Source organism: Ambystoma mexicanum, chromosome 8 (assembly GCF_040938575.1).
Source record: "Ambystoma mexicanum isolate Mex_15411 chromosome 8, UKY_AmexF1_1, whole genome shotgun sequence".
Lineage (NCBI taxonomy): Eukaryota > Metazoa > Chordata > Amphibia > Caudata > Ambystomatidae > Ambystoma > Ambystoma mexicanum.
In genome coordinates, this window is record NC_090929.1 from 1467911284 (window position 1) to 1467939071 (window position 27788).

General features: G+C 50.4%; 1 protein-coding gene across 2 annotated transcripts in view; it reads right to left on the bottom strand.

Moving 5' to 3' along the window:
• The window catches only part of BTRC (beta-transducin repeat containing E3 ubiquitin protein ligase), a 2926431-nt gene that overhangs the window by 437247 nt on the left and 2461396 nt on the right, over positions 1–27788 (bottom strand). For both annotated transcript variants that reach the window (XM_069611642.1, XM_069611641.1), the window contains 2 exons: positions 9348–9597; positions 8361–8479 (listed from right to left, as the gene is read on the bottom strand). In XM_069611642.1, coding sequence (XP_069467743.1) covers positions 8361–8479; positions 9348–9597 — 369 coding nt within the window. The remainder of the gene's footprint in view (positions 1–8360; positions 8480–9347; positions 9598–27788) is intronic.

Sequence of the window (27788 nt, forward strand, 5' to 3'; positions counted from 1 at the left end):
TCAAAGGTATGGAAGGGCTGCTATTGGGCCTGCCTGCATGCCAGCACCTTGCAGGGGTGTTGGGGCTATGCTCTGTCCCTCCCCTGACAGAGCATGCATGCAGGCCCATTCACATTTCTCAGCACCAGCTCTAGATCTCGGACCCCAGTACAACAACCTGGGTTCTCTTGTCTTTCCCTTGGTCATCCCAATGAAAGTCAATGGTATCTCCTGCTCACAGCTCTCTTTGGGCCATCTCTGCTCCATTTTTCAGCAGCTAACACTATGTCTCCTTTCCCAGGTCTCCAGTTAGTCTCCTCCTCTGTTGTCTCTCTTCTCACTTCATTCCACTGGAGGGGAGTCCCATAATCTTTTCCCAATGGTCCGATTGGTCTACTGGTCTGTGGCCGCTTATCATTCTCCAGCGTTGTTAGTGTCTGACCTCCAGTCACTTGGCTTAGAGAGGGGAGAACATAAACCTTTAGGCAACGGTCTTGGATTTCTTTTATATATAACTTTTTATTGGCAGTTTTGAACAATAACACATTCCAACTTGAGTATATCCCGCCCCCCATTAAACCCCCTTGATCCGGGTGTAGTCTTGTGCAGGCTGGCTGCTTTCAGCTGCGGGTTTGCTGGTATTGGCTGTCTCCTCCGCGACTCTCATTATGTTGGATCGACAGCGTCTCTCTTTTATATTTCCCCTTCTCCTTCCCATGGGCAGTCGGTTATTCCCAATAAGCCCGTGCCCCTGGGGCACCACGCTTGGCGTGCACCTCCCCACAGGTATCTGATGAGGCGTGACCAGTCAGTGCTGAACCATTTCTGGTCCCCTTGGTAGGTAAACCACTCCATGTCGACAAAGTTCCAGATCTTAGCAATCCATTCGTGGTCCTGTGGGGGTTCCCTGGACTTCCATTTACGTGCCAGTACGAGGGCCGCCGCCATCCTCATTATCACATAGAGCTTGCGGCCCAACTTGGAGTTGATTTCCTCAAGTGTGCCATTGGGGCCTATCATTGTGAGGCCCCTGTTCCCCTTGATCTTTACGCTTAGGACCTGTTTGATTGCTTCCTGAATGCCCCCCCAGTAAGGATGTATTTTGGGACATTCCCACCATATGTGGCTCCATGTTCCCTCCCCTCCGCAATCCCTCCAGTAGAGTTCAGAGATCCCTGGATACATTCTATGTAACCTAGTTGGCGTCAAGTGCCACTGAAGTATTCATTTTAGCCATATCTCCTGAATTTGGAGGGATCTCGTTAGTTTGGGGATGTGTTCCCACAATTTTGCCCACTCTGTTTCTTCTATTGTGCCCCCGGTGGCGGTCTCCCATTTTTTAATGTATGGTCTTGGCGAAGGGTCAGTTTCATATGTTTTTATATGGATGCTACCACTCCCCTGTCCCCTGGATCCCTGCTCAGGTACTTTTCGAATGGGGATAGTTGGCGAGTCGCTGCTTGTTTCATGTAGGGGTGGAGCAGCCAGTGCCTCACTTGGCCATAGGAGTATCTTCCCTTTTCCCTGAAGGTGAAGTCTGATTTACATTGGTCGAAGTGTTTGACCTGGTCCCCGTCGAACATATCTCTACTCTTGAGGCATCCCCCCTGTTGTCATGCCGTGAATGTGGGTGTTTTGTGTCCCGGGGTGAATTGCGGATTCTCGGAAAGCTGTGTGTATGGTAATGGGAATTTAGTAATGTGCGTCCTCTTCACCGCTTCATCCCAGGCTTCTCCCACTACTGATGTGATCGAGCTACTGTACATTTGGGGAGGTCTGTCCGCCTTGGTTTTCCATAGTATTCCCTCCCCCCCAGCGACTGATGTGTCCATGGGTCTCCAAATCTTCCCCCAATCGTTTTTGCCAGTCCCTGATAACCCTCATCTGGAAGGCTACATAGTAAGCCCTGAAGTCCGGTTCCCCCATTCCGCCTTGGGAAATTGGGGCTTTCATAAGCTTTGCAGGCACTCTTGGGGATTTGAAATTCCACACACATTTACTAGTGGTTTTGTGGTGGGATCTGAATAGGGCTGGCGGCACGTGGATCGGGAGGGCTGTAAAGTAATAGAGTAGTTGGAGTCCCACCACCATTTTTAATACGTTTATGCGTCCCATCCATGTTATCGCTAGAGGGCCCCAGTCAACCATTTTGGATTTAAGCTTTTCCAGGAGGAGCGGGTAGTTAGCTTGGTATAGGCTTCCCAGTGATTTGGTCAGTTTTATACCCAGATAAGTTATAGAATATTCCACCCATCTATACGGGGGAGGGAGGGGAGGTCTCTTTGAGGTCTTGCACCGCCGCGTTCAAGATGGTGAGGTTCAGGATTTCGGACTTGAATGTGTTTATTTTTAGTCCAGCCACCTTCCCGAACCGGTTAAGTTCTCTTTCTATGACCCCCAGGGAAGTCTCTGGTTGGGACACCGTAAAGAGCAAGTCATCTACGAACTCTGCGGTTTTGTGTGTCCCCCCAAAGGAGATTCCCACTACCTCCTCGTTTGCGCGCACCGCTCCTAGGAAGGGTTCAAGGTGTAGTGCGTACAGCATGGGGGATAGTGGGCACCCCTGCTTCGTACTTCGGCTAACTGCCACAGATTCCTATATTTGCCCATTAACGGAGAGGCACAGCACTGGTTGCCTATAGTTGGCTCTCACCCGGCCCCGGAACTTGGGTTCGAAACACATCTTTTTCATGGTCGCAAAGAGGAATCCCACTCTACCTGATTAAAAGCTTTCTCAGAGTCCACCGCCATTAGGAGGGCATGGATTTCTCTCTTGTGGGACTTTTTGATCAGGTGTACTATTCTCCTATCGCCGATCTGACGGCCCCTGATGAAGACTGATTGATCAGGCTGGACTATTTTGGGAAGGATCTGGTCTATCCTGGTCGCCAGGATTTTCGTGTGGATCTTTGCATTGACGTTTATTAGGGCAGTAGTAACCACAATCAGTGGGGTCCTTGCCTTTTTTGGGGATGAGGACCCTCTTCCATAGATTTCTTAATGGCCCTGCCCTTGCCAATTTGGTTGAACAGATCTGTGAGATGTGGAATGAGTGTTTCTTTATATGTTTTGTAAAACTCTGCGACAAAGCTATCTGGCTCCGGGGATTTATTGATGGGTATCTCCTCTTCCAGGTATTCCTTTTCCTCCCCCGTTATTCCTGCTAAATCTAGCTAAATCTAGCTTATTTATGTAAGATTCCTGGCTGGTCGGTGATGGATTGTCTGATCTGTACAGGTTAGAGAAGAATTGGTCAAACTCCCTCTCTAGCGCCAACAATAAAGATACAGTCTTCCCGCCGCTGACCTTTATTTTTAAGATTGTTTTGTCTTTTTCTTCTCTCATCAGCATCCTGGCCAGCAAGTGATCTGACTTGTTTGCTTTGATATAATATTTTTGTCTACGGTGTAGTAAATTGCGCTCCGCCGCCCTTGTTTGTATTAGGTCTAGCTTGCCCCATGTGGCCCTATATTCCCTCTTAATCGCTGCGGTCTGCGTTGTTCCCATCCTGCCCATTATCTCTTTTAGTTTATCTTCTTACCGGGCCTCCTCCAGTCTCGATTCGCTCTCTATTCTGGCTTTGATCGCTTTGCTTCTCCCTCTAATCATTGCTTTGAACACATCCCACCTGACCAGCAGGGCCGTGTTCCTGACCTTTTTGGTCTCGAAGAAGGCCTTAGCTTCTTCAGTAACTTCACAGACTAGCATTTCTTCTTTAAAGAGGGGGGTCGGGTAGCGCCATCTCCACAGTCTGGGTGGTGACCGCTTCCTTTTTAGGGTAAGGATTATTGGGCCATGGTCTGAGATTGCGATAGCACCAAGACCGATGCCTGTCGCTCTTCCCAGCAGCAATCTTGAGACCAAGGTGTAGTCTATTCGACTGTGACCGGTGTGCGTGCGAGTAGCAGGTGTAACCTTCCTTATCCCCTCTACGCATCTACCAGCGCCAGCGCGTGTACTTTCCCCCTGAGGTCTTCTGAAGGTCGTCCCTGTATCCTTGGGGGATTATTAATCCTGTCCTTGTTAGGGTCCCACGCCATATTAAAGTCCCCAGTTAGTATAATGGGTGATTTTACAAACTTTTCTAGGGAGGTCAGCACTTTTTGGATGAAAGCGTCTTGTCCGGCATTTGGTGTGTAAAATGTCGCTATGGTGTAGTTCTCTCCCCTCCCTTCAATGATACCGCTAGGTATCTCCCCTGGTCATCAGGTTCCGACCACGTCATGTTCAGGTCCAGTCTGTTTTTCAGTGCCAGAAGGACCCCCCCCTTTCTTGTTGGGCTGTGTGGCTTGAAGAATTCTTGTGTATCCCCAGAGCTTTATTCTCTGTCTGTGCAGGGTCTGGATATGTGTTTCTTGTAATGTTACTACGTCTGGTTGTTCCCTTCTAATGTACCTCTCCATCTTTGTCCTTTTGACTAGTGAGTTTAGCCCGTTGACATTTAGGGATATGATCTTCAGTTTGTTGGTACTAACCATTCTTTCTTTCGTGAAATTGTCCCATTTGCCCAATTCTCAGTGTAACTTTGAAGCCTATCCATCGATTCCTCCCCCTTTCTTGGTGTACCCCCTCCGCTGCTAATTCGGCTGCCCCTGGATCTCCTACCTCCCACCATCCCCCGTCCACCTCCCCACCTGCCTCCCCCCTGTCTGGACAGATTCAACTGGCCATAGCCCCCCTCGAATTGTGGTCTCGAGAGTTGAACCCTACGTTGCTCCCAGGTTTGCCCCACGCGAGTTCACCCAATCTCATTCCCAGATAGCCCTTTCCCCCCACTGCCCTCCAGGTGTACCCCTTTGCTACTGAATAGCATACTGGCACATGCACTTAACTTGGCTTGCGCCCTCCCCAGACAAGCTGTCCAAGCGATAGTGCTTCTTTGTGCTGTGGTTACAGTTCGGAGCAACGGCAGGTGTTTCAGTCAGGTCCCGATCCTTCCATGTCGGGGGGTTCCTGAGGAATAGTTGGGTTTCCCCCTTCCTGGGCCTTTTGGACTTAACCGTGGACCACTCCCACGACTTAGGGGTGTTGTGTCAGGTAGCGGTGGAGGTAGCTGGTTGTTGAACCTCCTCTTTGATGCCCAGCAGGGACGCTCCTTGCTCTCAGGTCGTGATCTTTTGTTGTTTCCCTTGCCAGTCGAAGATCAGGCCGAATGAATGGGCCCACCTGTAGCGAATTTCTCGGGCTCTCAGGAATACTAGTACGGGGCCCATCTTTCTCCTTTTGATGAGGGTTGCCTGCACCAGATCTTGGTAAAGGAATATTTCTGCTCCATTATAGGTAATCTGGTCTGCTTTCCTGGGCTCGGCCAGGATTTGTTCTTTAACGGCGTAGTTTTGCAAGGCTGCCAGTACATCTCTTGGTCTAGCCCCTGGTCCCTACCATCGCGGGCCCACCCTATGACTCTGTCAAATTGGATCTCCAGTCCTGTTTCGGGGGCTAAGAGATCTCCAAAGAGTCTTGAGAACTTGGAGTAGGTCCTGGTACTGTGTCTCCTCCGGTAGGCATTTGACTCTAGAGCTCCCAGACCTGTTATCCAGGCCCTCCACCTGCAGTTCAAGGTTGTAGGTGTCCACTGCCAGGGTTTCCAGCAGAGCGTCTGCTTCCCTGGCATCTTCTGTCAGCTCCTGGATTGCTCTCTCATTAGTATCCGCCCTCTCCTCGACTTTATTGAAGTCCCTCTTTATCTCTTGCAAGCCCTCGGCCAGGTCCTCTCTGAGAGTGTCCATCTGTTTCTGGCAAGCTGCGGTGATCTTGTCCACTTTCTCGCTGAGGAGGTGTTTGAGTGAGGACTGCGTTATAGGGTATAGGGTATATCCCGCTCGTCTTGCAAGGGATCCGTCCTTGTGTCAGTGAACCAGTCTGTCGTAGGGGGCCCCCCGGCTTGGTCTGTCTCCTTGGCCCATATCTTTGTAAGTGCTCCTTCCAGTATCTTCATAGGATTCTTATGGGCCCACAGGGAGTCTTTATTACTATTTTTCGACATTGTGCCGTGAGGTGGTGCACCTATAATGTGAGGATTGCCTGATCTGCATAGGGTCCGTGCCGAGGCCGTCCGGTTAAGTGCATGGTTTAATGCTGTGTGTCCAGAGGTGTGTGGGGTGTTCCCCTCTGTACCGTCCGGTTCTCCCCTTGGAGGTTGTTCCTTTTATTGGTTGCAATAGTTCAAGTTCAGCCCCTTGTGGTCTCCCAGGCCACCACCAACCGCATGTGTATGCCCTACCTTACTCCTCTCCGCTCTGGATCGCCTCTCTGTCAGTGTCCAGGAATGGGCTATGTGCTTCCCCCTGTTCGGTGTGTGGGTTCTCTTCGCTTAGGTTAGTTGAATGAGCTGCAAATTGGCAGTGCTGTCAGCTACCTTTTGGGTCTGCGACCGCTCTTTTGTGCGCTTGATTGTTGTCCCCGATCTCGGTGCCCCTCTCAGGAACCCCTACGCCCTTCGCAGTGACCCTTCCATGGGGAGTCCTTGTCGGGTCGTGGACTCTGCTCTGTCCAAGGTCCCCTTCTGTTGTAGGGCTTTGGTGGTTTGAGATGGGTCTTTGGCAGGGGTTTACTCCTCTTGTTCTGCGTGGGCCTCTGCTACTCGAGGATTCGTAGTAGCCATTGCACACCCTGCGTTCCCCTGGTTTAGCCACCAGTGCAGGCCTTTGTGTGACCCTGGACCCTTACCCTCTCTGTGCTCACGCTGCTAGTGCCCCTGGGGTAGAGTGGTTCAGTCCCCAGCGTGTCCCCTTCGCTTGTTTGAGAAAAATGGGGGGAGGGCGCTCCTTCCTTGCTTGTCAAGATATGACCTCACGTAGGTAGGACCCCACTTACTTTAGCCTTGTGGTCTTAAGGGTTCTGTGCTGGATCTGTCGGGTCCCGGACAGTCCAGTCTCCTTTCTACTGTTGCTAAGCACCGCCGATAGCCCGAGGTAATCTGGAGTGTTCCTGCGCTAGTGGGGTCGGATGCCTGCCAGTGTGGGAAGGGCCTCCCGAAGTCCGTTGGTGGTCACTGCACGTATCGGAGATCCTTTCCCCCCAGGAGAGGCAGCGTGGGTGCCCATCCACTTTGGGTTAGAGTGCTGTGACTTGTGTCCGTCTCGTCCTTGGGTGCTCCTGCTCAACTCCGGTGAGCTGTTCCAGTGGATCCCTCATCTCCTTGTGGTTTTCCAGTCAGGCTGTTGCTGATGTTTGCCTTCCCCGGGTCTCTGCAAGGTTCGGAGGCTGCTCTGCGCCCTTCTTACTCTTTGCTTTGGGCTGAACTTCTGCCGAGGATTGGGTGCCCCCCCCCAGGGGTCTCTCCGCTCCACGATGCTGAGGATGTGGTGTCGGGTGCTGGGGGAGATTATGAATTGCGAGTTTGTTCGGGTCTGAAGTCTCCCGGAACAGGCCGATGTCCTGCCCCGCCCGCCAGATCGCAGGCGGCACCTGTTATCCAGAGGGCCTTGCAGCTCCCTCTGGTAATTCTTCTTGTCCGGTGTTCAGCTTGGCAGGATCCTACGTGGGGGGGAGGGGCATCAGGTCTCATTGCGCACCCTCCCGCAGCACCTTCTGCCTGTGTGTTGATGGTGGGACCGGTGCTGCGCTCTTCGTAAGGTGGTGCGCTGAGAGGTTAGGCGCTGGTGCTTTCCCTCCCGGGCCTTTCAATGGGGGCACAGGAGTCTGTGAAGCTTGTCCGCTCCCTCTTTCGCTTCACGCTCTTTGTTACGTCTGCAGGCACATTCGGTGCGTTCTCCGAACTCCCTCCGCACTCCGGTGCTGATTACTGCAGCTTCTGGCACCTGGGAGGGCTTATTTACCAGTTTTTCATTGTTGTGCGACCTCGTGGGTCTGGAGCACACTGGATGCAGTGCTCACTAGCGCACAGCCATCTTGGAATCCAACGGTTTTGGATTCTATTGCCATTTCTCTCTTGAGCTGTTTGGTCAGAGTTCAGTGTTCTCTGTTCTCCAGGTTTACCAAGCGTAACTGGCTCTGCTTATGCTTCCACCAGACAAAAGATACGTTCCTTTTTATTGTCATCTTTATTTCTCAAAGTAGGCACTTCGTCATGGTAGATATTCCTCTAAGCAGCGTACAGAGAACGCAAATGCCATGCAACAAAGTGCAACATTAGATTCTACTTCTCAACATATATCTTTGCCAATGGAGTTTAAGTTTGCTTACAACAATAGAAGTAAAACATACACAGATAAAAACACACAGATATATGTTAACAGTACTTGGTGCAATTTGGAATAAACGCACAATTGAAATGAGTATATAAAATTTCATGTTCTAATGTCTTAACTCTCATTGAAAAACACATTTAAATGGTTGCTTAATGTTAACCATATTAAAAAGTGTAGGAATAGAGAAGAAGCACAGAGGTTGTCCATTTAAAAAGCATCGCTTCTTACCGGATTGTGTTATCTGAAGAGCCACTCACTACTAGTCTATCTCTATACTGCAGGCACGCGATACCTCTTTTATGGCCACTTAAGGTCCTTACAAATTCACACGTGCTAGTGTTCCACACCTAATATTAGAAATTAAGATGAGACAACAAAAAAATACATTTGCATTAAAACACTGCATGAAAAATGACAATTATTAGAACACCATTTTCTAAAACTAGTGACTATTTAACATGATGTACAGTGTTACTGGCAAAACCTGCTGTTCACAGGATGAGGCATTCAAAGCGCACGTTGTGAAGTACACGATCTACACACTGGTTGCCTGATTCACAGAGATGGCTGCAAGTGTAGTGTGTGGCATCACTGCCCCCTTTTAGATATTCTAGTGACAGGCATGTGCCAGAGAGAGGCAGTCACTGGCACTTGGGATGCTGAGTATGAGGTTTTCGGATTCGAGTAAGCATACAGCTTTGGCTGGCTGCTTCCTTCCTCCTTCCTGTGGATTATTCATCCAAGCCGGATGTGCCTGACCCTAAAATGGTAGATTCAGGCATATCCTGAATGCAGGCGCCACCACCTCTAGTCCTCTAGTCCTCCCTCCTCTTCCCAACACCAATGACAAAGTCCAAATCTCTACAAAGTAATGTTATTTCTTTGCCCTCTCTGCCTCTCACCATCGGGCACCCTCCTCTCTGCCTCCTACACCCTTCTTCCTACACTCTGCCTCCTACCGCCCTTTGATGCACTGACAGTGTTACATCTCATTGAAGTTTGCCCCTCTAGTCTGGAAACCATTTTCAGGGCTGGCGGTCTTCAGGGAGTTGGAGGCATGTGCACTAAGCAGGAGCAACCAGTTGATTTCTTACTTGCCAGCTTCTATTCTCCTGTGCCCTTGTCACATGTAGGTAGGAAAATGCTCTGTGCGTTGGCTCCCAGTATATTCCTTGGAAAGAACGTTGAATTCTTTTAGATCTGTTCATGTCTTACCTTTATTGTTCTATCACCTGAAGCTGATACAATGTATTTATCATCAAAGTCTACTACATTGACTGCAGCTCTGTGCCCGACCAGCACTCTTCGGAGCGTAATTTCCGTAGGAGAGGTCATGTCCCAAACTGCAATGGAGCGATCTTTGGAGCAGGTCACCATCATCCCATTATTAAAACGTAAGTGCAAAACCGCTTCACAGTGATGGATTAATGTGTTCAGCATCTCGCCTCTATTAATGCCCCACACCCTAAAATGATGTAAATTGAACAATTAGCAAATAATTGGAAAAAACGATGTGAGCGTTAACGAATGGATAAGAACAATCTCATATTTCTTCCAAAGATAACTCTTAATTCCAGATAGTGACTGTAATTTATTATTGAACCACGCATGTGTGCATTTTGTTGTTGTATACAGTACAACATACAGATAATGTAAAAACATGAACACTTCAAATTTAACATGTGCCAATATATATTAGACAATGGTTAAAAAAAAGACTACATTTGCACACATTCTAAAATAGGTACACGTTCCAAAATAGCATAAGCATTTTCCGTTGGCAGCCACTAATTGATGGTCTATGGTATTCAATTCAAAATAAAACAAAGATAAAAAAAAGTTTGAAAACACAAACGTTACAAAAAAAGTCAGACCAAATAAAGCTACCATTAAAATTATGAGGAGCAGAGGCCATGTGGCTGAAGGGGGAAATGGAGGGTGCCAACTCATTTTAATATTAAAAGAAACACAATTATTTGAAAATAGTAGACGGACTAGGCTGTGGGCAAAGAGGAATGGCAACTCCCTAATACATAGGCCCACACACCTTTGACTCCTCACCCTACCTGAGACTCGTGATCTGCTCCCCACTGTTTCCTCCAATGGTTCCTTGTAGATCCCTTGCTCCCAAAACACAATTCTTTTTGGTTTTCCTTTTCCAGTTCAATCACATTTGTGGCAGTAGCATGCTGGCAAGCACCACCTTCTCCATGCAAGGGGTCTGCCAAACTGTACTTAACTACTACTTGGATTTTTTAAACCGATTGATGCCAATTGCGAAGATTGGTTTCCACAAGTATACAAATAAAGCCAGACCAGATAAATTTGCCACTGACCTGTTATTTGCAAATGTACATATGGCACAAAAGCAAATTGATACAAAAAACAACAACAAATAAGACAAGCATTGGCAAAGCCAATAGTTTGAGCTTTTAGCGGAAGTGGGGTTTGACCAAATATAACACTCCCAACAAGCGTAATATCACTCCTAGCAAGTGCTAAACACGTGTTCAAACATCTAGCTCCGGTAAATGCCACTAAACACACTAAAAGCAAGTGCACTACCTTTTAACCAACAAAAAATGTTCTCCACTTTCCACACACAATCTAATTTTTCTAATATTGTTACTCAAAAAGGTTGTCACACAGGAGAATTTCAAAAGGAAAATTCCAGCTATTAAACCTACTTTAAATCTATATACATATATATACCCAGACTTGAGATGTGATTTGTAGGGATGCTAACGGAATTTGCACTTACAATTCAAGAACCCCAAATACTAACTGCAGTTACTTCATTGTAAATACCATATTACTGAGTTAGTCAAACCCAGCATTATTCCGATTTAAAAGTTAAAGGGTGACCAAAGCGCTGTCAACATTTTCGCTCGCTTGAACCTCGCAGCATCATTCCATTCAAGATATGTTCTTAGCAAAGTGCGTCCATTATTACATGCAGAAGAAAAGCACAATAGACCATTGTTTATAATCTACAAATAGTTTAATTTGCGCTGTTGAGGAGCTTTTCATTATTATTAAGATTCTGTAGGCAAAATAAATATGAGTCATCAAGCCGATAGGTGACTCGGGACGAGCATATCAGGCGGACATACATAGAAGACTCAAAAAAACGACTCTGTGTAAAAATATGAGTCATCAAGCCGATAGGTGACTCGGGACGAGGCATATCAGGCGGACACACATAGAAGACTCAAAAAACGACTCTGTGTAAAATGCACATCTACACTTACTTCTGTCTTGCCTATCCTTCCCATGGTGCATTATGTCCCTTGGTACACATTTAAATAAAACATGTACTTACCATTACTAAGTCGGGCTCCCGGATAAGTACTCAACCATAATAAGGGATTTGGTGGCTCAGTGCATTCAATAGTGTTTTCCTCACAGCCTCATTTATGTGGTAGCTTTTTGTTCGAGGAGCTAAAAGCAGTGGGAAGGACAGACCATGTGAAGGAGGCACTTTTTTAATGAGACTGATCAACAAGACTGCACACTCCAGCGGGAGGAGGAAGTAAACTAAGGAACATGTTATTTACCTGTAACTCCTGTTCTCCAGCATGGGTCTGGCATCGATTCACATGCTCATGAATACAATTACACAGCAGTACAACTATGGAAGGTGGCAAGGCTCAACAGAAGCAATACACTTACCCCTGGAACGACTCACCTCATGCAAACAGGTTGCACAGCAACGCTTGGCTAACCCAGGACTCCTCCATGGATTCCCTGTCGACGAAGTAGAATCTTGTGAAGGTGTGGGGCAACCTCCATGTAGCAGCACTGCAGACAGGGGAGTTGCTAGGTCTGGAAAAGACCCAGGGCTAAGCTGATGTCGGAACGGTTGGGGTTGGGGGCTAGCTAGTCTTTTGGCTGTAGCTCCTGAGATTCTATCCGGGGCTACAACCAAAAGATCAGGGGCTATAACCCCCTTAGCCCCCCCTAGCAACGCCCCTGACTGCAGATGTCGATCAGGAGAAAACAAGAGACAAACGCAGTTGTCACTGTATTGGCTCTGGTGGAATGGGCTCTTGGTCGGCCTGGAAGAGGTCTGTTAGCCAGACGATGACAGTGCATGATGCAGCCAGAGAGCCACCTGGATTTGGAAGCATTAGACGGGGCCTTCCTGTGATTCACAGATCCAAAATTCACAAGGAGTTGAGATGTCTTCTGAAAATCCTCTGTGTGTGCAAAAGCAACGTCCAGCGAATGCAACGTACTTTCGACCACTGTAGAAGGGTTCAGGAAGAAGTCTGGCAGAACTAAAGGCTCGTTGAGGTGGCATTCTGAAGGAAACCTCGGCATAAAGGTGGGGTGGGCTCGCTGCACCACCGTCGTCGTAGCATGGAAGGACAAGTATGACTGCTTGCAGGAGAGGGCCTGGATCTCCCCGACCCACCTGGCTCAGGTGATGGCCACTAGGAAAGCCGTCTTCCACGAGAGAAACTCCAAAGGGGCTTGATGCATCGGTTCAAAGGGGGACCCCATGAGTTTAGTCAAAATCACGATGAGCTCACAAGATGGAGCAGGAGCCTTCACTGGTGGAGAAGGGAACTTTGAGGAACTCCTTGACTAGCCTGTGTGACCACAGGGAGGGTTTACAAGGTGCCCTGGAGTAAAAAGAAATGCGAGCCAGATGCACCTTGATAGAGACGTGAGCCAGGGCAGCCTGGGCCAGTGAAAGCAGAAAGGGAAGGAGCTGTGGAGCAGTGATCCGCAGAGGCGTAATCTTCTGAGTCCTGAACCACGCTTTGAATCGTTTCCACTTGTGTCCGTAACACGACAGCATATAGGACGCTCTCTCCTTTGACAGGATCGTTTTGCATTCAAGCAGCAGTGAATAATCTTCAAACTCTACTGCTGCAGGAGCCAGGCCGCGAGGCTCAGACGCTGAGTCGTGATGCAGAATCAACTCGTTTTCTCTGGAGAGAAGATCAGGAAGTGGAGGCAGCCAGATGGACGGGGCCACTGACAGATGGAGCAGGTACAGGTACCAGATCTGCCGAGGCCACACTGGAGCAACGAGGAACACTCTGCAGCAACAATGCCCGAGTGTGTTCATCACACGTAGCAGGAGCAGAATTAGAAGGAAGGCGTACAGGAAGAGCCCATCCCACAGGAATGAGAAGGCATCCCCAGGCTCCTCGGCTGGGGGAGCTCCCCAGGCTCCTCTGGCACTTGGAGTTGGACGCCGTCCTGCAGAGGTCGATCTGGGAGCCAGGATACTTGAGCCGGATGAAGTTCTCACTCGTGGCAGAACCACAGCTCCCTGCTGAGCAAGTCCGCAATGGTGTTCTTTGTACCCACCAGGTGAAAGGGAACGGGAAACATGTCCTAAAGAACGGCCCAGTGCCACCAGAACTGGGCTTCCATGGAGAGCGCAGGGGAGCGCGCTCCACCCCGCTTCCGGATGTAGAACATGGTGGTGTTGTTGACCGTGAAAATCTGAACCACCTTCCCCCGGAGCTGAGTTTGGAAGGACCCAGAGGACTGCCCGGAGCTCCAGGACATTGATGTGGAGATCTTTCTCCTCCGGCAGCGAGAAGCCTCTGGTGTGCCTATTTCCAGTGTGAGCCGCGGACCCTTCTAGGGAATCCTCAGTGGTGACCGTGACCTGTTATTGTGGGATCTGAAAAGGAGCTCCGTGTGTGACTCGTAGGTACACCCCCCACCACCGTAGAGCTTCCCGAAACTCATGGGTAAGGGCAATTTTGTCCGTCCAAGTGCCCATGACCTGCAGCCACCGTGCATCCAGAAACTCTTGAAGAGGTCTCATCTGTAGCCTGCAGAAGGGAACGAGGTGGTGCAGGAGGACATCATGTACAAAAGCGACTCTGCGGCTGGTACTGTTGCAAATTGCACCGACAGGTGCTTTTCCTTCCCCAGGATGGCCGCCACCCTCTTTCCCCGAGGGGGTAGCCATGCATGCGATCGTATTCAGATGGGTCCCAAGAACAGAGAATTCTGCAATGGGCCTAGGCAGGACTTCGAATAATTGATGGGGAATCTGTCTGTGTGCTGGTTCTCCTGCTTGCGAGAGCGCATGAGCCAGTCATCCAGTTAAGGGTAGACGTGGACGCCTTTGAGAAGCAGATGCGCTGCCACTGGGGCCAAGCACTTCGTGAACACCATTGGAGACGATTTCGAGCCAAAGGGAAATGACCTGAACTCGTAGTGCTGCCACTGGACTGCAAACCGTAGGAACTTCCGATGCTTTGGGTGAATGGGGATGTGAAAGTAGGCGTCTTCCAGGTCCAGGGTTGCCAGGAATAACCAGGTTACTCACCGTAGTGACCACCTTACTCCTAGTACAAAGTCCCCTTTCCTCCATACATATGGGACATCTCTCCGTCCTGTGGGACGGGACGGGAGGACTTTGTAAAAAGCATCCAAAAAATTTTGCAAATATGTGTCCATCCTCTCTTTCTTGCGCGGGGCCTGGCACACGGCCGTAACCCTACCCACCTTGGCTCCGCCCAGCGCATCGCCCATCAGTCCTTTTCTATCGCCAGGTCTAAGACCTATTAGCAAAAACAGAGGAACCTTATTAGAGGGGAAGGCGGGCGGGCGTATGGAGGAAAGGGGACTATGGACTAGGAGTAAGGTGGTCACTACGGTGAGTAACCTGGTTATACTCCTACGTCCCGTTCCCTTTCCTCCATACTTATGGGAGATTCCCAAGCACTCCTTACAGGAACTACGGGTGGATGGAAATACCCCTTACTGAAACAGGTTCTTCGACACAGCCTGACCAAACGGAGCATCAGCTTGTGAGCTCATGTCAAGACAATAATGCTTACAAAAAGCAGATGGGGAGGCCCAAGTAGCTGCTCTAGAGATGGATCCCAGGGGACATATTTCTGAAAAGCAACCGCGGCTGCCTTGCCCCGCACCAGGTGTACATGCCGCGGCTGCCTTGCCCCGCACCAGGTGTACATGAATATCCTTAGGAGGCTTCAGCCCTGGACGGTGAAAGACTCCGTAATGCAGGCGGTGATCCACCAAGAAATAGTCGCCTTAGATGCCTGCTTACCCTGAGGGTTACCAAAAATCACAAACAGTTGAGAAGAACTCCTAAGCTCGGATGTTCTGTCCAGATAGAATTTAAGAGCCCTTCTGACATCGAGACAATGCAGAACCCTTTCTGCCTCTGAAGTAGGGTTTGGAAAAAAGACCGGCAGGGAGATCGACTGATTCAGATGGAATTCAGATACCACCTTCGGCAGGAAAGCAGGATTCGTCCATAGGACTACCTTATCCTTGTGAAAGACCAAAAAAGGATGCTCCACCGACAAGGCATGGAGCTCACTCACCCGCCCTGCTGACGTAATGGCAACAAAAAAGGACCCTTTCCAGGACAGGTACTTGAGGTCCACCGTGGCCATTGGCTCGAAAGGCTTATGAGACAACGCCGTCAGGACTACATTTAGATCCCACGACGGGTGCGGACTACGAATTGGAGGATAGAGGCGTGTCAAGCCTGCAAAATGCCTCTTAACCACTGGATTACACAGAGAGTAAGAGCATTGGTCCGTAGAGAGGTAAGCGGAAACCGCTGAAAGATAAGTTCTGCATGACAGATCATGGACACCTGACTCTGCTAAGAAGCATACAAAGGACAGCACTGTGTCAATTGTAGCCGCTATAGGGTCCAACTGCTTGCTCAAACACCAATGACAGAACCTGAGCCATTTGCTTCTGTACTGGGACCTAGTCAAGGGTTTCCTGGCTTCCTGGATAATACGCATGTTATCCGCAGACAAGTTAAGATGTTCTAAAGACTTGAACTCGGGCACCATGCCGCCAAGCTGAGCGATTGTGGGGAGGGGTGCCACAGCTGCTGTTCCCCTTGATGAAGAAGATCGGGGGTCACTGGTAACCTGATCGACAGATACACCGACAGGTGTTGAAGTTCTGAGAACCAAAACCTGGCCGGCCACCACGGGGCTATGAGTAGAAGGGAACAGTTCACCAAGTTCTTCAGCTTCCATATTGCTCGATGAACGAGAGGCAGAGGCGGGAAGGCATAAGCTCTTATGTTGTGCCATTGAATCTCGAGAGCATCCCCCAGAGAGGAGGCTCCCAGCCTCCCTCTGGAGGAATACTGAGGAAGCTTTTTGTTTACCGCCGTAGTGAAGACGTCCACTCACGGTGTGCCCCAACGCGAGAAAATCCATGAGAGGGCCTCTGCCTTCAACTCCCACTCGTAGCTGGCCACTGTCCGCCGGCTGAGGGCATCCGCTGTGACATTCAGCTGGCCCGGGATGTGCACTGCAAGAAGCCAAACACCATGAAGTACAGCCCACTCCCAAATCTGGATGGACAGGTCCATGAGATGGGGAGACTTGGTTCCCCCTTGCTTGCTGATGTAATACATCGACACCACATTGTCCGTGCGTATGCGGACCACCTTGTTGGCTATGATTGGTCTGAACGCCTTGAGCGCTAGGAAGATTGCCAGAAGCTCTAAATGATTTATGTGGAGGAGCTTGTCCTGAGACGACCAGAGATCCGAGACCTGAAGAAGATCCAACGTCGCACCCCACCCCAGAAGGGAGGAGTCCGTCGTGATCGTTACCGTAGGGGCTGGGTCCTGGAACCCCGCACCAACCGACAGGTTGCTGAGAGATGACCACCACTCCAGGTCCACTCTCATGGAAGCCAGAATCATATCCACAGCCTGCCGCCAAGAACTCTGAAGAGCCATCTGAGTCCGCCTCATCTTGAGACGAGCAAGAGGAAGAGCCAACACGCACAAGGCCATGAGGCCCAGAAGCCTCTGGAACCTCAGGCCGACATGCTCTCCGATTGTGCAAACATCTGACACGTGGCTAACAGATCCGCCATTCTGTCCCCGGTCAGGTACACTCTGCAGTCGATCGTGTTCCAGCGAAAGCCCAGGAAAATCAAGTCCTGCGAGACCGTCATGGAAGATTTCTGCCAGTTCACAGACAGCCCAAGATGGAACAGGAGCTGAAGGAGAGGCTAAAGATTGCACGCTGCTTTCAACGGGCAAGGACTGCGTAATAGCTAGTCGTCCAAATACGGATACACATGGATACCCTGCAGATGAAGATAGGCCGCAATCACTGACATCATCTTCCTGAAGACACACAGCGCAGAGCTGAGGCCAAAAGGAAGCACTCGAAACTGGAAGTGCTCCTCTCCCACAGAGAAACGGAGATATCTCCTGTGTGGATTCCAAATCAGAATATGCATGTACGCATCCTGAAGATCCACCACGCTGAGCCAATCGCCCATCTGCAAGGAGGACTGTATCTGGTTGGGCATGATCATCTTGAATTTCTCTTGGGGTAGGAAAAGATTGAACTGGGAAAGGTCTAGGATGGTGCGCAAGCCAGCCTGGCTGGGTTTGGGCAACGTAAACAGCCGGGAGTAGAAGCCCTCCCCTTGCTCCCCAAGGGGTACGGGTTCTACAGCTCTGAGGTCCAGAAGATTCTGAACCTCGGCTTTGAGGGAGGGCGAACTCGACAGTTGAAAAGGAGGGTTGAAGGGTGGGGTAGGGGTAAGCGGAAGCCCGCCAGAGCGACTGACAAGACCCATCTGTCTTCGGTGATGGTCTGCCACGCCTCCCAATGAGACGCAATGCGTCCTCCCACCGGGGTCTTGTGCGAGTGCGGAGAACCCTCATTTTGTAGGTTTTTCGGTGGTGTTGCCACCTGAACCCGAGGAGCAGGAGGCTGAGGAGCGGGAGAAAAACCGAGTCCGTTGATGCCTCCGGCGGTTATTCCCCAAAGGGGTATCCACTCTGCAAGATTTCCGGTCTAGGAAGCCCCTAAAGCCAGAGGAGGGTCGACTTTGCGACAACGGCCGCTGGGTTTTAAAAGGGTTTTAACAAGGACTGACAAGGACTTAGCTGTCTGAGTGCTATCCTTCGTCTTGGTCAGCTCTACATCTGTTGTAGAATGAAAGAGCTCCTTACCATCAAACGGAAGGTCCAACACCTTGTCCTGTACTTCCTTTGAGAATTTGGTGGTATGCAGCCACGCCTGTCGTGAGGTATCAACCTCCAGCATAAGGCCCCGAGCCGAGGTATCTATGTGATGAGCCGCAGCCTCCAGGAGATCCTGGGCCAAGACCCTGACGTCGGATAATCCCGCTTTAAAGTCTTCCAGCTTCTCGACCGGGATGAACTCCTCAAACTCCGACAGACCTTTCCACATCTGCATATTAGCCCTTGCTAACACCAGTTCGTCATTGGCCTGCCGGAGCTGCAAGGCCGGGTTGGTGAAAATCTTCCTCCCAAGGGAGTTGAGGAGTTTATCCTCCTTTCCCAGAACCTGAGTAGCCGTCGTAGAAGAGGATGCTGCAGGCCTGGACTGCAAAGTGGCCGCAGCCACCACTGTGGAGGAGGGGGGCGGACAAGACGACAGGGCCACCTCTTCCGAAGAATGCAGCCTGTATCAGGCGTCAATTTTCTTATTGACGAAAAGTCCAGAGTGTGGCTTTTCCCAGACCCTGCGGACCTCGGCCAGAACGCACTTCTGCAAGAACAGGCCGGTACGCTCCAAAGGAGACAGGGTGAACGCCCCAGAAAGCATGCCCTCCTGCGGACCGGGTGCCTCGGGCACCGGAACATCCAAGAAGCACATCATGTCCAGTACCCGGTCATGAAAGGCTCTAATAGAGCGTGGCAGGTCCTTGTTGTCCTGATTGCCCTGCGCGTTATCCGACAGGTCAGGATCCTGCTGAACCGTGTCAGGCGCTGCCTTGTCCACGGGGGACAATGGAGGCAAAGGCGGAAGAGTAGGAGAAGGCACCCTAGGTAAAGGGGGCGCCGGCGGAACCACCGGAGGAATGGGTGGAGCTGGAGGCACAGGTGGACATATTTCTCTGAAAAGCCCTTTGAAATACTCCCTCAGGGGGTTGGTACGCATAAGCGCCTGAAATTTGCCGAAAAAGGCTTCCTCCGAGGACTGTTTCGGAACCAGAGGAGGCCTCTAATGAGGAGGATAATTCCAGGGACGTAACGGCGAAGGTTGCCACACCGGCCCATCTCCTGAAGTATCCACAAAAATCAAAGGCGTCGACCCCATAGGCAACGAAACATTGTGCGGAAGGGACATCCGAGCATTCCAGTCAGACTGGCCGAAAAGGATGCGCACAAGGAACTCTGTGTTCACCACCAGAGCCAAGTCCTACACCTGAGGCCGATTGCGTAGTTGTAGGAGTAGCACCCAAAATGGCAGCTGCGGTCGTGGCGGAACGGCTGCCATTTTGTCATCACCTGAGGGGAACTGTGGCACGTGAGGAAGTGAGGCAGGGGTCCCCGTTGATGGATCAGGGGTCTTAAGTTTACCCTTAACAAAAGGAACCTTGGCAGAGCCGGTACTATGAGGCCTGGAATGTTTCTGCGACATACCAACCGCCAAATCAGCCTTCCCAGGAAGGACCTCGGCACTGCCGGTAAAAGAAGAATGTACCTTCTTTGCCCCTCAACAGATCTGGTGTCGCCGCAAGAGCGGGAAAGGTGAGAAACAACCTTCACCGATAAGGCCTTGCCAGGCCTCTCAGAAATGTTGGTAACTTTAGCCTCTGTACGAGGGACCTCGGACCCAGGTCCGGTAACAGCCTTACTAGCGCGGGCCTCGAACATCTGTTCGGTAACACCAAGCCCAACCAAGGCCTCGGGGCACACCCCAGTCTTATTTTTGAGGGAAGCCGATAGAGAGGCCTCCGAGTGAACTCCGGTACCCCACGACTCAGTAGAACTGTGTCTACAAGCAGCCCCCACAGGAGAGGCCTTTGGAGCGTTTTCCGGTATGTAGAGGCCCCTTACGGAGACCCTCAGAGAAAACTCTGGTAGAATTATTAGGCCCCACGGGCACCTCAGGGCACTCCCCGGTGACAGAGCGATCAACGCCCCTCCCGGCTCTGGAAGAACCCGGAAAGGTGTCACCCGGCCATGGTGCTCTGAAATGTAAAGAATTTACTGGGCGCTTCTTCTTTTCGTCGATAAACTCTTGAAAATGCGAAGGGGGAGTTCGTCGGAACACCTCCTCCCACCGCTACAACCGATGTTGAAGAGCCCAGACCGAAAGGGAGTCACAGTAAAAACAGGAGTCCCAAAGGTGATCCGATCCCAAACACTCTAAATAAAGAGGATGGGGATCCCCCCTCGCGAAGCTTCGGTAACACGATGAATAATCAGGAAAGTCTAGTTTGAACGACATAGACACACTAGTACACGATCGCTAGCGAGAGCCAGAGAGGAAAAAAGAGAAGAAAATCTTCTGCGGATGCAAGTGCGTCCAGTCCCGAACGAGCAGAGAAAAGGACCGATGGGCGATGCGCGGGGCGCAGCCAAGGTGGGCGGGGTTACGGCCGCGTGCCGGGCCCCACGCAAGAAAGAGAGGAAGGACACATTTTTGCAAATTCTTTGGATGCTTTTTACAAAAGTGCTCCTGTCCCGTCCCACAGGACGGAGAGATGTCCCATAAGTATGGAGGAAAGGGGATGGGACGTACAAATAATCGTCTTTCTGCAGCAGGTATAGCGCACGTTGCAATGTGACCATCCTGAACTTCTGGGACTTGAAGTACTTGTTGAGGCGTCTTAAGTCTAGGATTGACAGCCAACCTCCTAACTTCTTTCATAGCAGAAAGAATCTGAAGTACACTCCGGAGCCCTGGAGTCTCGGAGGGAGCGGCTCTATTGCCCCTTTCTTTAAGATGGCTTGAACCTCCTGCAGCAGTTGGGCCATGTGCAGTTCTTGACGTGCCACAGGAGGAATGCGAGGATACCTGTGCTGGAATTCCAGGGTGTGCTCTTGATGAAGAACATCCAGTACCTATTTGTCTGTGGTGATGGTCTTCCACTGCTTGATAAAGTTTGCTAGCCGCCCGGTTCAGGCCTGCTTGGGTGTCTGCGTCCTGGCTTGTGGGTGACAATGACGCTGTCCTCCACTGTCAAAGGTCTGTGAGTGGCCCCTGTAGGCTTCTTAGTTGGAAGAGCGGGAGGGCTTGCGATAAGGAGCAGAGTACCTCTTGGAGGACCTGCCATGCTTCCCTCTTGAGGAATGAAAGGACGATGATCTCCTCTGCCAGTGTCCAAGAGAATGCACGTCTTCCTCCCAGATGTTGTCCAGAAAATGGACCGACATGACGTCTTCTGCGAGGATTCCCCGAGACAGAAAATAACCCCTTACTTCTTCTCCTCCGGCACCAAATTGAAGAGAGCCGATACCCTCAAGATCATGGCCTGGAAGGAGCCAACCTCATCCGGTGGCGAGGCTCTGGCTGGGTCATCGACGAGCATCGGCTCCCCATCAGCTAGGACAGTCATCATACTCATCGTTTGTGTCACTGTTGTGTCCCTATCAGTACCTGTGCCAGTTTTTGGTGGCTCCTTCACCACCAGGGACAAAGGCCAAAGGGGCGGTGCCGGCTGCGGAGGTATCAGTTGGCATCTAGGCCTTGGCGGGCTATGCTGTTGCTTTGGCTTTGGCGGACTAGGCCTGGGAGGACTTCCAGCCGTTGATTTAGGCAGGCTAGGAACTAGGCCCTATATCTGGGCAGCCGGCAGCCTCTGCTGTATTTCCGACACCAATGTGTGGTGGGTAGTAAGAATGTCCAATGACACGTCCCTAGGCACTGGCTGAGGTGCAAAAGCAGCAGCTGGCCATGGACCTGGGCTAGCACGCCTTGGAGAGTACAAACGCAGATCCGGCTTCAACAGACTGGGGCGGAGGCCTCCCTCTTGTTCTGAGGGATAGTCCTCTAGTAAGTAGTCATCATTAGAACTTGTATAGATGTTTGGAAACATCCTTGCCAACCTGGGGAGAAACTCTGAAGGAGGCAGCAGCTCCCGGGTCCTGCCCAAATTCTCAGGGAACGTGTAGATGATGCGCGCTTGTGCCCTGACCAGAACCTCCTCTGTGTTTGTGGATGGGACATCCACTGCCTCAGCAGGCCACGGAGGCAGGGCCATCCCTGGAGTCGCAGTTGTCTTCACCGTCAAAACCATAGTAGTAATCGTGTACCCCATCAATGGAGTAACAATGCTTGCTAACTGAGCCATTGACGAATCGCTGAGGAAGTGGATACAGATGTCGTCGACTGGGCCATGGTCGTCGATGGGGTTCTGATCGTCGACAAGGTGGAAGCCCTGGCCGACAAAGCTGTTGATGACGTAATCGTGGACTTGGTGGACGATGAGGCCGTCAAGGTATTCGACTGACCTGAAGACGTCTTTGTGGGCTTGTCCTTGGACGAACATCTATATTTCGAGGTGGATAAAGGACTTCCATGCAGAAGGTAAACCCTGCCCCCACCGGCAGGATCACTGTGGACGGTGATGGAGACGGGAACGGGTCGTCCCCGAACTGGGTCCCGCAGCCACATTGACCGTAGCATGATCAGTAGCATGGTGCTTTGCCTTCTTTTGGATACCATGAAAAGGGGCATTCTAATAAGACCTCCACCTCTTCTCAGAGGTCGCACACTCAAGGGTGCCGGTCGGTCCGGGATGAGGCATGACTGTGTCCGAAAGTCGAGTCAGAGGCCTTCCCCAACTTGAGCCAAGCGCCAGCCTGTGGCAATGGCCTTCTTCGTAGGAAATCTGCAGCAAATCTCCCAACCATCCTCATCGGAGTCCGGATGCAGGCAATATAGGCACTTGAGGTGCCGATCCTCAATGTAGACGTTCCGCAGTCCACATTTCGCAAGTTTGATGACTATACTGCAGGTAGTCAATCAGTGTTCAATGATGGAAAAGTCGGCAAAAGAAATAATATTATACGAAAAGCAAGACGAGAGGACTCCCAACACTGAAACGTGTGGTAAAAATTGCAAGTTACTCACCCCAGTGACTAATGTACTCTAAGTTCATACTACCCTGTCCTCCATACTGCAAGGGCGTCCCTTCCAAGGGATGGGAGACGGAATCTTGTTCACCAGAAAAAATCTTCTTCCCCTTTAAATTTAGAGGCTTGCGGGGGTGCGGCCAGGGGAGAATGCGCTGCCCTGACTCCGCCCTCTGGCGCCACACCTCAGTCCCCATTGACGAGTCTACAATAGAATTAACATTGCCTAATGACACCAGTATTATTAGGGGGGAGTTTGGTGGGACGTATGGAGGAAAGGGGACTATGGACTAAGAGTAAGTTAGTCACTACAGTGAGTAATTTATAATTACTCTTACATCCTGTCCCCTTTCCTCCATACTGCATGGGGGATTACAACTGAATGTAGTCCCAGGGTGGAGAGGAGACCCTCCTTAAGCAAATAGGTTCCTAAGAACCGCCTGTCCGAAAGCCGCGTCAGATCTAGATCCAGCATCCAAACAGTAATGTTTGCAGAAAGCCGAGGGAGTGGCTCAAGTGGCCGCCCAGCTTATGACTTGCCAAGGGACATGGCGCTGTAATGCGATGGCCGTTGCTTTGGCCCTGACTGCGTGGGCATGCATGTTGGCTGGCAGCGGCTTGTGCTGGCCCTCGTATGCTTATTTGATGGCCGAGACCATCCAGCGGGATATGGAGGCCTTGGAGGCTTGATAGCCTGGTCTCGAGCCGACGAAGAGGGCGTCCGATTTGCGGAAGCCCTTGGTCCTGTCCAAGTAAAATTTCAGGGCACGCCTGACGTCCAGGCAGTGCAGCACTTTCTGTAGGTAGGTAAGACAGGTATCTCCTCTGTGAAAGATAGTGAACTAAAGACTCTGGGTAAGGCTCTTGTAACCAGGACTCATGTGTGGCAGAGAGTCTCCCAGGACACCCCTTGTTATTTGCATATTTCAAGTATTTTTGGGTCTCACTCTCAGTTACTAGGAGAATCCAGACGTGGACCCCTTGCTCACTAATCTTAGAGAGGCACAGCTAGACCCTACTGATGAGGTTCAACCAGACCGAAACCCGTGTCTGGGGTTGCTGTTGGTACTCTTGTTCAGAAGCGAATTGCCTAGCATTTCGGTGCTGGACTGCCCCAGGGCAGGACAAAGACTGATATGTTTCGGATATTTCTCCTCTGTGAAAGATAGTGATCTAAAGACTCTGGGTAAGGCTCTTGTAACCAGGACTCATGTCTGGCAGAGAGTCTCCCAGGACACCCCTTGTTATTTGCTTATCTCACCTCCTCCTACCTCATGACCAAGGTAGACCACTTTACTCCGACCAATTTGACATTTGCTTGCCTTTATGGTCAGATGGGCCTGCTCAAGAGCCTGCAAAACATATCCCAGGTGATCAAAATGTTCTTTCCATGTAGGGCTGAACACTGCAATGTCATCCAAGTATGCCATGCAGAAGTCCTCCATCCCATTCAGAACTTGATTAACCATCCTTTGAAATGTTGCAAGTGCATTCTTTAGTCCAAATGCATAACCTTAAACTGGTAGAGGCCTGCTGGGGTCGAAAATTCACGTTTTCTCCTTGGCATAGCCTGAGGTTAGATCAAATGTACTGAGGTACTTGGCTGAACCAAGTCTATCCACCAGTTCATCTGTCCTTGGCAAAGGATGGGCATCAGTCTTAGTGACTGCATTTAGAGCTCTATAGCCCACACAGAATCTCAACTCCTTGGATCCTGCCTTTGTTACTAGAACAACTGCACTAGACTATGGACTTGTAGATGGCTCTATAACCCCGAGATCAAGCATCTTGTTGACCTCTCCTTTGATGTGGGATCTCACACGTTTTGACATTCTGTAACCTCTGCTTTTCATAGGTAAACAGTCACCAGTGAGAATATCGTGCGGGCCCCAAGGGGTCAAGCCTGGTGATAGTGAAAACAGGGAGGCAAACCGATTCAACAGAACTTTGCACTCCTCCTATTGTTCAAAAGTCAGCTGAGAAGAGCAATTAACTCCTTTTTTTCCATCTAAAGGTTGGCTCCTGAGGAGGTCAGGCAGAGGATCACTCTCCTCTTCCTCTTGAGCTGAAGCTAGAAGCAAAGCTCCCACTTCTGATCTCAAGACATAAGCCTTTAAACGGTTGGTGTGAAAGACTCTGGGAGCCTCTTTAGGTTTGCTTAAATCCACCAAATAGTTCACTACTCAAGTTTGCCCACAACCTTGAAGGGTCCTATCCATGTGTCCTGCAAGGCCCTCTGCCTTGTTGGCACCATGACTAATACAAGCTGGTCTTGAGTAAACTCAACCATGCTGACCTTCTGGTCATACCAATGTTTGACCAGAGCCTGACCTGCTTTTAGGTTATCACTTGCTTCTGCCATCATGTGTGACATTCTCCTCCGGAGACCCATCACATAGTCAGCCACTCTGACTGGCTTGGGGGAAGGAGCACTCTCCAACTCCTCCTTGATCAGGGCAATGGACCTCTGACTGGTGGCCATAGAGAAGCTCAAAGTGACTGTAACCAACTCCCTCCTGAGGGACTTCTCTATATGCAAAGAGAAGGCATGGCAGTAGAAGGTCCCACTTTTTCCTAAGGGGTTCTTCTAAAGCACCTATCAAGCTCGTCATAGTACGATTAAACCTCTCTACCAGTCCCTTTGTCTGTGGATGGTAGGCTGTAGAGAACTTGTAAGTGACACCACAGTTTTTCCACATGGCTTGTATGTAGTGGGACATAAAATTGGATCCCCTGTTGGATATCACTCCCTTAGGAAACCCTACTCTGGTAAAAATATCAAGTAGAGCCTTAGCCACAGCCTGAGCCGTAACAGTTCACATAGGTATGGCTTCTGGGTATCTTGTAGCATGGTCTACTACAACCAGGATAATCCTGTTCCCTGAAGATGTGGGAGGGTCAAGAGGACCGACAATGTCAATGCCCACCCTCTCAAAAGGAACTCCCACCACTGGGAGGGGCACCAGGGGTGCCACATTCTTGGCTCCACTCTTGCCAGAGGTTTGGCAAGTGTGACAGCTCCTACAGAATTTGTCAACTTCTGCACCCATCTTAGGCCGGTAGAAGTAGAGAGAAAGCCTTTCCTTGGTCTTCTTGAAGCTCAAGTGACCAGCCAAAGGTATCTCGTGGGCTAACTGTAGGAACTGGAGTCTGTTGGCAAAGGGCACTACAATTATTTTGCAGTCCCTAGGGATAGACTCAGTTGGTTCACTGTAGAATAGGCCATCTTTCCAGCTTAACCTCTGCTTTCCAACTTCTTGCCCAACAAGTTGGTTAGCAGCCTGTTATCGAAGACCTTCAAGAGTAGGACACTCTCTCTGTCCTTTGCTGAATTCTGCCCTGTTGGGTCCACCTTCTGCAAGTAAAGATTGCAGTTCAGGATGGTCAACAGGGTCAAGATCTCCAACTAAGACAGTGTCTTCTTCCAGATCTGATTCTTCAGATACTGGCTCAACCACACAAGGTTGCACCTCACGCTTTGCCTCAGCAGGTGGAGTAGTCACAGGTGTGACTTTGGACAAACCGGGGATGTCCTTCTTGGTAGCACAGGGGTGCTGTCTGACTTTCCTGGAGGTCTTGTGTTTCCCCTTTGCCTCTGTTTTCTTAGAAATAGCAGTGAGCAACTCCTGTAGAGTGTGAGTGATAGTTTCCTCTATCAACTCCTCTGGAGAGCCTCTCAAGGTTCTCTCCCTTGCAGACATAGTGAGCTCCTGTTTCCTTTTACTGGGAGGCCTGGGGGTGGTTGACACAACACCAAGAGTTTTCAGGTCATTACCCAACAGAACTCTCCCAGGCACTTCACTCTGCACACTAACAGGTATTTTGACAGTCCTATCATTATACTGGATGAGAGCTGACAACTGGGGAAGGATTTGCACAGGGCCTCCAGCTAACTTGGTGAGGCGTTTGGGTGCCTTAGCAACATCATCCACCTTGAAAAATGATTCATTCACCACAGATATACTGGCTCCAGTGTTTCTGATGCAAAACAGAAAGGTGATGGCTGGAAGGTTTTGAATTAATCCTAACCACGGGCAAAGCTTTGGGCAACCCTCCAGACCATCGTTTTTCAGCCTGCCAAGCTATTACAGAAGGGGAAAAGCCATATGCAAATCAGGCTTGGTCCCACCCAAAAGGGGACAGTCCAGCCCAAACTGCTAGGTCACATACCTTCTGCACGAGACCACAAGCATCCCCAGACATGTTTCAGCCTTGTTGGGCGTCATCAGTGAGGAGTAACTTGGGTCTCTAGGCCCGGCAGACTCGGGACCCACATCTGGGCATACCCGTCCCACTCGGGGTGACTTTAGCAAAACACAAAGGTGATGGCTGGAAGGTTTTGAATTAATCATAACCACGGGCAAAGCTCTGGGCAACCGTCCAGACCATCGTTATTCAGCCTGCCAAGCCATTACAGAAGGGGAAAAACCATATGTAAATCAGGCTTGGTCCCACCCCAAAAGGGGCAGTCCAGCCCGAACTGCTAGGTCACACCCCTTCTGCACGAGACCATAAGCATCCCCAGGCATGTTTCAGCCTTGTTGGGCGTCATCAGTGAGGAGTAGCTTGGGTCTCTAGGCCTGGCAGACTCGGGACCCACGTCTGGGCATACCCGTCCCACTCGGGGTGACTTTAGAAAAACAGAAAGGTGATGGCTGGAAGGTTTTGAATTAATCATAACCACGGGCTGGTCCCCTTTTGCAATGGCGCAGACGGGCTAAAAAACGGTGGTGTGGAAGGTTGCCCAGAGCAATTGCCAGTGGTTTAGATTCATTTGAAACCTTGCACCCATCACTTTTGTGGTCAGTTTGTTT